The 12,543-nt window shown below is 42.1% G+C and overlaps 2 protein-coding genes and 1 long non-coding RNA gene across 6 annotated transcripts in view; 1 reads left to right on the top strand and 2 right to left on the bottom strand.

Annotated features, from left to right (window-relative positions):
* LOC131878651 (phospholipase D2-like) overlaps positions 1-3,216 on the top strand; it is a 30,993-nt gene extending 27,777 nt beyond the window's left edge. For all 3 annotated transcript variants that reach the window (XM_059224728.1, XM_059224729.1, XM_059224727.1), the window contains 6 exons: positions 279-551; positions 1,060-1,195; positions 1,365-1,567; positions 1,657-2,002; positions 2,435-2,791; positions 2,862-3,216. In XM_059224728.1, coding sequence (XP_059080711.1) covers positions 279-551; positions 1,060-1,195; positions 1,365-1,567; positions 1,657-2,002; positions 2,435-2,791; positions 2,862-2,963 — 1,417 coding nt within the window. In that variant the 3' untranslated portion in view covers positions 2,964-3,216. The remainder of the gene's footprint in view (positions 1-278; positions 552-1,059; positions 1,196-1,364; positions 1,568-1,656; positions 2,003-2,434; positions 2,792-2,861) is intronic.
* Positions 3,161-7,093, bottom strand: LOC131878652 (tubulin alpha-1 chain). 2 transcript variants are annotated; one of them, XM_059224730.1, is made up of 3 exons: positions 6,646-7,093; positions 4,819-5,041; positions 3,161-4,562 (listed from the first exon to the last, which is right to left on the bottom strand). In XM_059224730.1, the coding sequence occupies exons 1-3, from the start codon at positions 6,646-6,648 to the stop codon at positions 3,436-3,438; spliced, it is 1,353 nt and encodes a 450-aa protein (XP_059080713.1). In that variant the 5' UTR covers positions 6,649-7,093; the 3' UTR covers positions 3,161-3,435. The 2 variants fall into 2 exon arrangements, with proteins under 2 accessions (XP_059080713.1, XP_059080714.1); XM_059224731.1 differs by lacking the exon at positions 6,646-7,093 and having other exon boundaries at positions 4,819-5,128.
* Positions 7,094-11,049: 3,956 nt separating this feature from the next.
* LOC131878196 (uncharacterized) lies at positions 11,050-12,472 on the bottom strand. The gene is made up of 3 exons (XR_009372970.1): positions 12,163-12,472; positions 11,922-12,089; positions 11,050-11,808 (listed from the first exon to the last, which is right to left on the bottom strand). It is a non-coding gene; the product is annotated as an uncharacterized LOC131878196 (long non-coding RNA).
* Between the last annotated feature and the right edge of the window lie 71 nt (positions 12,473-12,543).

Here is a 12,543-nt window from a genome sequence, read left to right as displayed (position 1 = left end):
TTGCTGGGAGATAACTTTCTTCACGAAGGCATCATGGTGTGGAGTTCCAGTATAAACGTAACTATCTTGGTCATTTGTCTAATCCATGAAAACTTAGAAAAGAATTATCTTGGTAACTCTAAATTTGCAAAAATGCCAACAATTTTGGTCATATGAGGCATATATGTTTAGGTGAAAGGGTTTATTACTTGGCTTCGGAAAGCCCTTGTTTTAAAGGCGATTTTAACCCAATCCCCTGATATCAACTCGTTTTAGATATCTCTCAATTCCTTTTTTAGGATTGAAAATGTCGTTAGCTTATCGGACGAAGATTTTTCTCAATATCCATTGATCGAAGATGTTGCTGATACCGATTCAAAGGAATACCCACCAATGACTTTATGGAGAGGAAAGGACTACGTTAACTTCATTGTTAAAGATATTGCTAAGCCCGAAGAGCCTGAAGGAGATAACGTGGACCGCCGAACTACCCCACGGATGCCGTGGCATGATGTTTCTTTAATTGTTGAAGGAACAGCTGCGAGAGATGCGGCCAGACACTTCATTCAAAGGTTGTTTAATTTAAGCATTTACATCACTCATTATTTCTAGAAAAAATATGTAATAACGAAATTTTGAAGGCAATGGCAAGTTTTCTGTGCAATAAAAAAATGGGCTGCAAATTCGCAAAATGCGTTAGATCTCGAATTCGAAATTCATTGTTAAAAAGTAATGTTTATCATTCATCTTTATTTTTATTTTTTTTCACAATTTTGAGCTTAAGAATCATTTCAAGTCAAAGTTGTTCAGAAGCAATACATTTCTAGGTAAAATTTGGCTGATTTTCATTCTTTTGGCATAACTCATAATCGTCTTTGGTATTACTTTGTGCCAGTTTATCGTAGTTTTGCATGCAAATCCTGTAATAATCATGATCGCCAATACCATGCAAAGGTTTGTCCTATTTTGAGGTGTACGCATTGAATCCATTAGTATTTAGCATCACTCAAGTGCTGTTCAAATAGAAAGTTGAAACCTTGATATGTTCCAATTTACTCCTGACGATAAACCTCATTTCAGATGGAACTCCTGCAAACAGGAGAAGGGCAAATTCAACTCAAATTATCCCTACTTGGTTCCACGAACATATAAAGACGTCTACGATGTTCCCGACTTACTGGGTAAAGGTGTCCCGTGTTCGACCGTTAACTGTCAGGTAAATTCAAAATGCCTTGTGATTTCGCCGAGTGTGATATTTTGTGGATTTAAACTTTTTTGAGTCGTACATTTTCTTCCACATACGGTCTCATTCACCACTTGGGCTCACGCTTTGATGAGGATGTCTTAAAATATACGTTATTTACGTTGTCTTCCTCATTCCTTAGGTTGTTCGAAGTGTCAGCAACTGGAGCGCTGGAGTGGATGAACTAGAATGTAGTATTTACGAGTCAATGGTTGAGGCGATTCGTGGAGCCCGGTTCTATATTTACATCGAGAATCAATTCTTTATTTCGTCAGTTGGTGATGGTTCGGATGTGAAGAATAAGATTGGGTTTGAGATCGTTCAGCGAATTATCCGTGCACATCGGTAGGTAGCATCAAGTTACCTGCATTTCCTTGGTTAGGACAAGAAAACAAGTGGCACTAATCAAATGATTCCTCAAACTTTCATATTAGGAATCACGAGGTGTTCAGAGTCTTCTTACTGTTACCCTTATTACCTGCATTTGAAGGAAAGATCGGCTCTGCCACTGGACACGCCCTTAGAGCTATTCTGCATTATGAGTATGCCTCATTAAATCGTGGTGACTACTCGATATGCAGAGAACTGGAAAAAAGAGGCATTGATCATAGTCAATACATCAGTTTCTCCTCACTGAGAACGCATGGAGAACTTCTTGGAACGCCTTGTACAGAGCTCATCTACATTCACTCCAAGCTCATGATAGTGGATGACAGATTAGTCATATGCGGATCAGCAAACATCAACGATCGAAGTCTTCTTGGCAATCGTGATTCGGAGGTTCGTAACGGTTTCCTCAAGCTTTGTGTCGGTTCGGGGAATTTGACACACACGTACGCAGAATCCCATGTTTTTCTGAAGTTGAGTCGTAACATTCCTGGTATCTCTAATGAAATGTCGTGTTTTGACAAGAAATGGATGTTCAACATTCCTGACATCAAGGCCAGAACTGGCTTTTGCTCCAAGGCCAATGGTTGAAATGGGGAACAATGTAAAAAGATGGAGCATTGGCAGTGTACTCATTCCACCTTGTAAAAAAATCTACCGTAGCTGAAGTGTCACTTTTGGAAGTGTAAAATTGACAAGTGAGGATAAAAACAATCTCATGTAGCTAAGTTTTAAGTCAAGCTTCCAACTCTAGGGTTTATAAAGGCCTTGTTCAGTATGAGCCCAGAAATACGCGTTTAATGATTGTCTTTACGTTTTTTGAAGGTTGCTTTGGTTGTTGAGGACTCTGAATTTCAAGATGGCGTGTTCAACGGAAGGTCCGAACCGAGTGGAAAATTTGCCGGGTCATTAAGAAAGTTCTTATTTCGAGAGCACTTGGGGCTACTTGGATTATCCACAGATGAAGGCAATCAGAGGGTTCTAGACCCAATAAGTGACGCGTTTTTTCACGGACTTTGGAATAAGACGGCAGAAACGAACACTCAAATATTTGATGATGTATTCTTGGTGGTTCCAACAAACGCTTGCACCACTTTAAAGCAAACTAATGAATACGAACAAAGAAGTCCACTAGCAGAATTTGACAAGATTGCTGCCACACGGCTTCTCCGGAATGTCAAGGTGAGGCTGAAACTTATAATTGTTCGTAAATTCCATATAATCGTGAGTGTCATTATCTATTTCATTCTAGGGGAATCTTGTGCAAATCCCCATGAAGTTTCTGGAAAAGGAGAACCTTTTTCCTCCTCTATTTGCCAAAGAGGGAATCGTTCCAACTGTGATGTGGACTTGACCGAGCCAAAACTCGAATTTTTCCACCGTGTTTTTCATATCAGTAAGGGGACAGTGCGACGAGAGCTTTATGATTTCCTTTGAAGCATATTCTTTTACCATTGCGAACGACCATTATGTGATACTGAACCCATGACCTGAAATAACGAAAAGTCTGGAAAACATCGCCCGTCCTAATGCCAAATGAACGTGAATATGTGCCGATTGAACTTTTATTAACCATAGAAATAGAACATAATCCGTGATTGAACAAAGCTCAGATCTGGGTAAATGTTCATACTGTTGAACAAATTTACAAAACTTTCAATCCATTGGGATCCAAATTATGGACCAGAAAATGAGGAACTTCGAAGTTGGATTGTTTTGCATTCCAGAAATGCATTCTTGATAGTGTACATAATCCGGTGTATACATTGTGAACGGTATTGTTTCTTGTTTGGAGGAACAGGCGATCTTCATCACTTTCCGGTGCATTAATATTCCTCGCCCTCCTCGTCTTCTCCATCCAAAGAATCCATCCCAACTTCTTCGTAGTCTTTCTCCAGAGCCGCCAGATCTTCGCGAGCCTCGGAAAACTCTCCTTCTTCCATGCCTTCGCCAACGTACCAATGAACAAATGCTCGTTTGGCATACATTAGATCAAATTTGTGATCCAATCGGGCCCAAGCTTCAGCAATGGCCGTTGTATTACTCAACATGCATACAGCTCGCTGGACCTTGGCTAGATCTCCTCCCGGAACAACAGTCGGGGGTTGATAGTTAATACCTACTTTAAACCCAGTGGGACACCAATCCACGAACTGAATCGATCGCTTCGTCTTGATGGTTGCAATGGCAGCGTTCACGTCCTTGGGCACGACGTCCCCTCGGTAGAGCATACAACAGGCCATGTATTTGCCGTGTCTGGGATCGCATTTCACCATTTGGTTGGCGGGCTCGAAGCAAGCATTGGTCACTTCAGCCACGGAGAGTTGCTCGTGATACGCTTTCTCGGCCGAAATGACTGGAGCATAGGTGACTAATGGAAAGTGAATACGCGGATACGGCACAAGGTTCGTTTGAAACTCGGTCAAATCGACATTCAAAGCTCCATCAAAACGCAATGACGCCGTTATTGAGGACACGATCTGACCAATCAGGCGATTCAAGTTCGTGTACGTGGGTCTTTCGATGTCTAGATTACGCCTGCAAATGTCGTAGATGGCCTCATTGTCGACCATGAAGGCACAGTCGGAGTGTTCCAGTGTGGTATGCGTTGTTAAGATGGAATTGTAGGGTTCGACCACGGCAGTGGCCACTTGCGGAGCTGGGTAAATGGAAAATTCAAGTTTGGATTTCTTCCCGTAGTCAACCGAGAGTCTCTCCATCAAGAGCGACGTGAATCCTGATCCGGTACCACCCCCAAAACTGTGGAACACCAAGAAGCCTTGAAGACCGGTGCAATTGTCGGCCAACTTCCGTATGCGGTCCAAGACTAAATCCACGATTTCTTTCCCAATCGTGTAGTGACCTCGTGCGTAGTTGTTGGCCGCATCCTCCTTTCCGGTCACCAATTGTTCGGGGTGAAATAATTGTCGATACGTTCCAGTTCGAACCTCATCTATGTGGAGTGAGTACGATGAGACATAGATTTCTAGACACTGGATGTCGGACGACCGACCACTCGGCTGGTAAAACAGTACAATGGTACAAGTACAAGTCTCCTGGGAATTGATTAAAACCGGTTTATTGTACTGTTTAGCCAACCGAGTGGTCGGTCGTCCGACATCCAGCGTCTAGAAATCTATGGATGAGAACAGGGTTTGAGCCTCAGCTTTGGGTGAATCATCTCAAAGTCTATGGGCCTCTTAGCTTACCAATCACAGTAGGTTCGAGATCCACGAAAACAGCTCTCGGGACGTGCTTTCCGGCCCCGGTTTCGGAGAAGAACGTATTGAACGAATCGTCTCCCCCTCCCACGGTTTTGTCCGATGGCATTTGACCGTCCGGTTGAATTCCATGCTCCAGGCAATAGAGCTCCCAACAGGCATTGCCCATTTGGGAACCGGCTTGGCCAACATGAACAGAAATGCACTCTCTCTACAAGGAATGCAGATGATACGGCTTAGTGGAGGTTGGATCAACTATGTAGTACAGTGTTAGTCATGAGTTGCATGAGCAAGCTCATAATAGAGGAAATAAAACGTGTAAGAAAAATACTAAAGACACAGGCATTAGGTGCATTCAAATGTGAAGACAACCTGGATTCCAAGTGTCATTGAAGTTTCAAAATGCCAATCTAAGAGTTTTACGGAATCATCTTATTTTTTGGATTGTTATCGTTATTACTATCAACTCCAGAGAGGCTTTCATACTGGTACGGTACATCAATGAGCTTTTACAATACTATCTCTAGAGTACAAGTACACACCTTCATCACACCTTGGGGCAAAAAATTCATTTCTTGAAACTGGAACTCTGTAGAATGAGCCACGGACTAGAGATGTGGACAGCAAACGGAAGCAAAAATATCTTACCTCCTAAACCAATCACTTTATTCCACATAAGCACTTGATACAACCACAAGATCTTGTTGAATGGATGAACTTGGCCAAGATTGAGCTTAAAACTAGGCTTAGGGAACTCAGAAGTGATGTCCAAAATTTTGTTATAAGCACTACATAAGATTCGATGTTTCGGCCTGCTCTTGGTCAGCTACATAAGCTATTGATTATATAACTATATAAATAAGTATATAGATCTACGTTTCTTATTTTACTGTTTTAATTCGAAAAGTGGCTCAGAGTTGCTACGACCGAAAGTTGGTCGATTTGACAGGAAGCTCGTTCACAGTCCATATTTCTAGAAATTCGTGCAATTGAAACAATTGGAGCATAATCTTAGACTTTCAACATAGTCTCTACTGCACTTGAGAAAGTTGAGGGCTACAAAAAATGTATGTCTTGGTAGGATCTATTGTACACACTTTGCTGGCTATCGATCTTGATTCGTGTACAATAACGTGTATAAAGTTCACTCAATGCCTCCTAAACGGAGCCTTCAGCTGGCAATGCTTCAAAATCATTTCTATGTAGTGAGGAGATTTTTTCCTTTGTCCCCTTTTGATATATTCATAGAAGGGATGTGGAAATAAGCAACAGGTAATCAACCAGCAGTAATCACCAATTCGAGCAAGCTGCTTCTTTCTCCGTCCTCTATGTTCAATGCCACCACGAACGACCACAGACAGCAATGTTCACGGTGCAGCACACAACTTCCTTTCCAGCGGATCTCCTCCTACCCTCAATCCTTCATGGCAGTTAAGCACTGCGGTTTGCTCGATCTTGCCTTGAGAGTTTCCCACAAACGCTTCGTTCAAGTGCCACATAGCATGGTCGAAAACATATCGTTTTGATTGAGTGCGTTTTCACTCCAAGGAGTCAATGAACCTTTTCTCAAACGTTACTTTTCGTTCTTATGTTAAAAAGTGTTCGATAATAATCTAACTATTGCTTTTCTTTCCTGTTGGATCGCAAGTCTATTTTAGAGTCTATGATTTGATAACAAAGTAGCTTATTGAGCAGGTGCTTTATATCTTGAATGTACAGTTATACGAGAAAGTCTCGCATCGACAGTTACCTGCTTTTCAAAGTTCAATTTCAAAATTAGAATTGAAGGCGAAATTAGAACTGTGTTCAACTTACCATTTTTTTCAATCTACGCTTGGGCCGAGGAGAAGTTACCAGTCGTCAGTCGGCAAATGAACTGATATCTCGAGTCTTTCCGATACGCTGCAATGTGTAACGATGACGATGTAAGTAAGACTGAGCTCACGAGGGCGTGTGCAATGAAGTCAAGCAACAGCACTTTCACGAGCCAAGAAGAGTTTAGAAGAAGATTCTTTCCGGACCAAATTGGCCAGCAGCACTGTTTAAACCGACAGACCGTTACACAGAGAACAGTGCTCTAATGTTTGCAATTGCAGGTTTTGGATGGTCAGCATCACAATGCTGAAGTTGATTCTGAATGATTTTTTCTAGATTACGAAGAAGTTGATAAGAACATGATGATCTACTTATGTAGTCGAGGAGGTCCAAACAAAATATGAAATATTTTTGGCAGGCCATTGGTTGTCAAATCTTAATAGCAGCGAACGTAGCATAATGTTTTTTGTACATGCGTATATGTATTTCCATTATATCTATTTTTCTAGCCTTATTCTAATCAAAACTTTGGAACAAAGTGGGCAGTGTCACCGGATATTGTTTGCTGAATGAAACAAGTTCCCCTTTATGACAGGTAGAGCAGCTGATGGTATGGCCAAAAGCGACGAAAATCATTGATCCATCCATATTTTACAAAAAATAAACGTATTTAGATGATAGTTTTTGTCTTGAAGCTGGAGACCTGTTATGTCCAAAATTTACCATCTCTCCTGCCATGTAGCTCCACCTGCTGTAAGCCAAATTATTAAACAATCCATCCTGCAATTTTGATCAATATGTGGGCACATTATCTTATTTGTTCATTGTTCTTGGGGTGGGTAGGGACTTACGATTGAGCCTCACCCTGCCAGCCAAATCAGCCAGCCATCACTTCAATACATTTTCTGATGGGCAATATCAATACCGATGGATATATTCCCAATTCGAAATCGACATCTCAGTCGTTCGAAAAACTGGAGGAGTTTGCGATCTTGTGCAATTTCTCCTAGCATGTAGGTGTCCAATGTCATTTCCAATGACCCTGATCTGATCAAGTATGTCCATGTGACACCTAGTAATCTATCAGATCATCATGTTCTTGAGATAAGGTCGACCGTTACTCAAAAGCTCTCGAGTAAAACCGGCCAAAAAGGTCGGTCTAGCTAAGTTCAAGTTCAAAGAGGAACACTGGCCCCAAATTGCAGAAAGGTTAGAAGAACTAGACCTGGTTTCAATTCTGAAACAGGAATCGTCCATAGATGCAGCCATTCGTTCTGGTGAGGACCTATCCCCCTACTACTTCACTTCCATTGGCCTTCCTCAAGGGGGTTCCCCTATCGTAGATCCTTTTCAATCTTTATGTATTCAACCTGCCCGAAGCCCTCACACACCAAGTCCCCACCATCAACCATTTTATGGTACAATTTCTCCAATATGCAGACAACCTGGTTCTCTGGGCTGATTCAGCCGTGGAATTGTAAAATGCCATCAATGCAATCCACGGTTATTACCAAGAGAACGGCCTTCAAGTCAATACCATCAAGACGAAGGCCATGGTTTAACACAAAGGTCGTCCGATTGAAATCGTCAATAATTTTTATTATGTCGATTTCACATTCTCAACACAATTCTTTGGACAAAAAGTCCAAAATATGGGAAGAATTTGTTCGAAAAGAGTTGCAAATTAGCAAAAAGGCTGAAGAATACTTCGAATCCAGCAATTGTGGGTAGTCTCCCAAAAAGTTGGACGTAATTAAGGGTTAGATTAAGGCCTCCATCGAATATGACTGACCAGTTACAAACTGAGAGTAAGGTGGTTCAGGAGGTCAAGTCGAATCCGAAGACTTTTTTCTCTTATGCAAACTCTAAGGGGCTTTTGAGGTCTGTTTTCAACCCCACTGGATTCAGGAGCAACAGTTCATTGCTCTGAAGATAAGTGTGTTGAAAATGACAAGGTTAGTCAAGTTGAGCAATTTGATGATCTCATAGTTACAGATCAACATGCTTTAAAGGCCTTCAAGGACTTACGGTTTTCAAGTTCTCCTGGTCCAGATGGTATGACATTTCTGTTTCTGGTGAGATGCTCACTGGTTCTTGCTCCTGTTTTCTCATACTTGATGCATTGCATCTTGGATCAGGGCAAGTTTCCATCTTCTCGAAAGTTAGCTCACGTACTTCCAATTTTTAAAGGGGGAGGGAGATAAGTCGCTCCCCAGTAACTATACGCCGATTTCTCTCACTTCGAATATTGCGAAGGTGTTTGAGAAGATCATGAAGTTCAAACTTGTTGAATTTCTTGAAGTCAATGAAGCCCTTCCTCCTAGCCAACATGTGTTCCGAGCACATTTTAGCACTGTTACTCAACTGATTGAACATCTAGAACAGGTCATTGAGGGACTAGAGAGACATGAGTCAGTTGATGTTGTTTATCTTGATTTTGTCAAGGCCTTTTATGAAGCAGATCATGGCCTTTTGTTGAATAGACTTCATGACATTGGGATCCAAGGCAAGGTTCTCAATTGTGATATTTTCCATCTTTTTCCAACATTTGTTTCGCGTCAGAAGAGTGGCTAGATATTCAGCTGTCCATCTCGTCCAAATCCTATCCACCACTCCTTGGACGTAGTTGAAGTGTTTTTTTATGGGATCCATGGATTGGTATTTGCCTGGTGGAACAGTCACATTGGCCCGCATTAATAAAAATGATTAGGGGACAACGCTCGTGCATCTCCCACATCCGCAACTTCGTATGGGAGGGGACGCGCATTTAACAGGCCGGTCACTTCACAGAACACAGTCCATAGTTCATGGTCTCGGAGATGACGTCTAGCTTCTTGAGCCCCCTCCAGAACTCGAATCATAGCGTTTTCGTAGAAACAAATGTTGGACACACATTTGGAACGGGAGTGCTCGTTGTGGGAACCAATGAACTCCGATCTGTGTTGAAGGCTGGAACCGTGATATTTGTCCATCCTGGTACTGATGGGCTAGTCCGAGCAATGGCGGTCCGAAAACCGGAAGGAACTATCCAAAGACAAATTGGGAAGGTCTGCCCTCTCATTCCCCTGAAAAGACTGCCCAAGCCGGGAGACCCAACATCCGGCGGAATGGGGGTAGGAATGGACAAAAGGTTGTTGGCCACCATGCTATGTGGGCATGCTCGGCGCTATGTGGGCTCCCTGACGAAAAAAAAACGGTAAAACAGAAGAGAGCAAGAGAGTGAAAACGTGAATATGTAAATAGAAATTAATAAACGGGTGTTCGTGCCCAAAACCCATTAAATAATACAGTCCGTTAGATCGGAGAGAAGAAATTCTCCAAACCAGTTCTCAATTAGATAAAAGTTTCATTTATAAAAGGAAGCGAATTATCAAGGTCGAGGGATCCCTTAGTGATATACATGATGCTAAGTCAGGTGTTCCCAGAGCACCATCTTAGGGCCCCTCCTTTTCATGATATTCGTTGCGCCGCTTCAAAAGCTTAGTATTAATGTCAGACTCTCTTCTTTTGCTGACGAGACGAAGTTAGTTTCTAGTAAGAATGGCCAAGATTCCAGTAGCCTGGCAAAGGGATCTAGATAGAATCTACTCTTTGCTTACTAAATGGAGAGTAATTGAGCGGAATGAAATTCCATTGAATGACCTTCGGGTCAACTTCTTTGAATACTCCACTCATAGATAATGGAGGTAAAGATATTGAGCAGGTCTCATCAATGAAGGATTTAGGTGCAGTCCTCCAAAATAATGGAAAGTTCGATGAGCATATCCAGTTGAAGGTGGGTCAAGCTTTTCAAATGTGTGGTTTGATATACCGCACGTTTAGATCCAGATGCTAACTCTGTACAAGTCGATTGTCCAGCTGCATCTGTAATATGCCTCGCCCATTTGGGCTCCAATTAGATGAACAGGTTTGGAAAAGGTCGAGCAAGTCCAAAGATGTTTCACTAGGAAGGTCACGGGAATGAGAGAGCTCTCGAATTGGGAGCGACTAAAAAAGTTGGGACTGTACAGTGTTCAGAGAAGGCACGAAAGGTATCTGATACTGGACGTTTTCAAAAGCGTTCGTGGGTTTTGTCCTAACCCACGATTTAGGGTCAATTGTAGTGACCGTAGAGGCTTAATGTGCGTTTTGAGAGCACCTTCAAGCGCCCTCGAGAATCCAGGCTAGTTCGAACAATGAAGTCCACTTCTCTTCTTTCTTGGGCTCCTTCATTGTTTTATTTGCTTTCCTCTAATATTCGTAGGGAATACGTATGCCTTGTTGATCCGGTTGCATCTTTCAAGTCAGACTTGGACAAATTTTTAAGTAATATTCCAGATCAACCCTAAATTCAAAGACTAACTCGGAATTTGCACAAAAATTTGCAAATACACTTTCCAAAACATGGGCACCAACACTTTCTGGAGGTTTTAAGGGCTGTTTTTGCTTTCCCTATCAAGCAACACGGAGATGAAAAGGAAAATTATTTCATGATATCTTCCAACATTGTGATTTGAACCTGCTATCCCTAGCAAGCAGATCTTGCCATGTCCATGTTACATCCTAGTCTGAACAGCATTTTGCACATCCTTAATATTTTGTGAAAAACATAAATCCCGGTTCATTAACTGAAACACAATACTGCCAAAGCGTAGCAAGTGGCAGTGGTAAGTAGCGTTCCTGATCAACCCTACATTCAAGGACTAGCTCGGTCTGCCAACTCAAAGTGGTTGGTAGACCAAAAATTGAATAAAAATTGAAAGGTAATAAATCGACCACTGCAGGCCGAAGAAATCTGCTAGATGGACACACCCACGTGGGGGACACTATCCTGCTCAATGGATTCTCTCTGGAGATCAGTCGGCCAGCTCAAACGGCACTTCTCCATTGCCACTGATACGATTGGTGATGCCAAATCTGGTGAATGCTCATATCGCTCACATCCAAGATCTTCGTAGGAAACTGGAGGTCATTTCGGACATATATGGATAAATGACAGCAATCGACATCAAATTCACAGAAGAGGCAAGGGTGGAAATGAATAAACTCAAGTAAGAGCTAAAAAGGTGGCAACACGCCCTCCACAAGGCATAGCTGGACGAAACATCGCCCCAGTGCATGGACAAGAACCAAAGGTTCAGCGCGACTTCCAACCAAATCTCCTCTTACAGACAAACTCGCCACCTGAAATGAGAAATTGTTTTAAGGCGTTCAATACCTATTTCAAGGCGTCAAACATGGATCTTATGTCAACACAAGAGCAGCAACACCTATTCTTTAAGTGCATAGAAACCTACCTCTCAACTCAAATACAGAGGAAGATAACAGACGACCAGCCAATTGAGGATTATTACAAGGCTTTTACCGATAAGATCCTTGCGATTTATCCAATTTTCAAACGCCACACGGAGTGGTTCTAGATGGTTAAGCCCAAGAACATGCCACTCACGACCCACATGTCAAACCTGCCAGCAATGGCAATTGAAGCAGAAAATAGTAAGATGACGGAAGAGGATTGGGTTATGTTTAATGCCTTACATGCTGCAGAAACTAATAACTTCTTGTTCCACAAGTTGCCTGACCTCTCTAGCCCAACACCTGATGAGGTCATTGCCAAAGCTGCCAGCCATGAAACAACGCTCATCAATAAAGAGGTCGCTGTGCCAGCAACTGCCTCCACAATCCATCCCATTCACGAGTCATACATTGATGAGCCTGATGACGTTGAATCCATAGAAAACCATAACTAGAATGCTTAAGTTCAACAGGAGCTGTACCGCATGAGCATGTTTTCAGGTCAGCTGACGCTGGTGGAAATGGGACAAAGATATTTCGTTAAATCTAGCTTCAGGCAAGTTGAATTATTATCATGAAACGTTTGTTATTCCTCTTTAATCTTAATTTCTTTTGAATCTTACA

The sequence above is a fragment of the Tigriopus californicus genome, chromosome 3 (assembly GCF_007210705.1).
Source record: "Tigriopus californicus strain San Diego chromosome 3, Tcal_SD_v2.1, whole genome shotgun sequence".
In the NCBI taxonomy this organism is placed as follows: Eukaryota; Metazoa; Arthropoda; class Copepoda; order Harpacticoida; family Harpacticidae; genus Tigriopus; species Tigriopus californicus.
Note: the sequence above shows the minus strand (reverse complement) of the source record. Positions and strands in the feature narration are given on the sequence as shown.

Bases quoted from the DNA above. Each gene is read 5' to 3' on its own strand.
- LOC131878652 (XM_059224730.1), bottom strand. The intron at 4,563-4,818 runs GTAAGCTAAGAG...CACTCCACATAG, and splicing joins TCTCGAACCTACTGTGATTG to ATGAGGTTCGAACTGGAACG.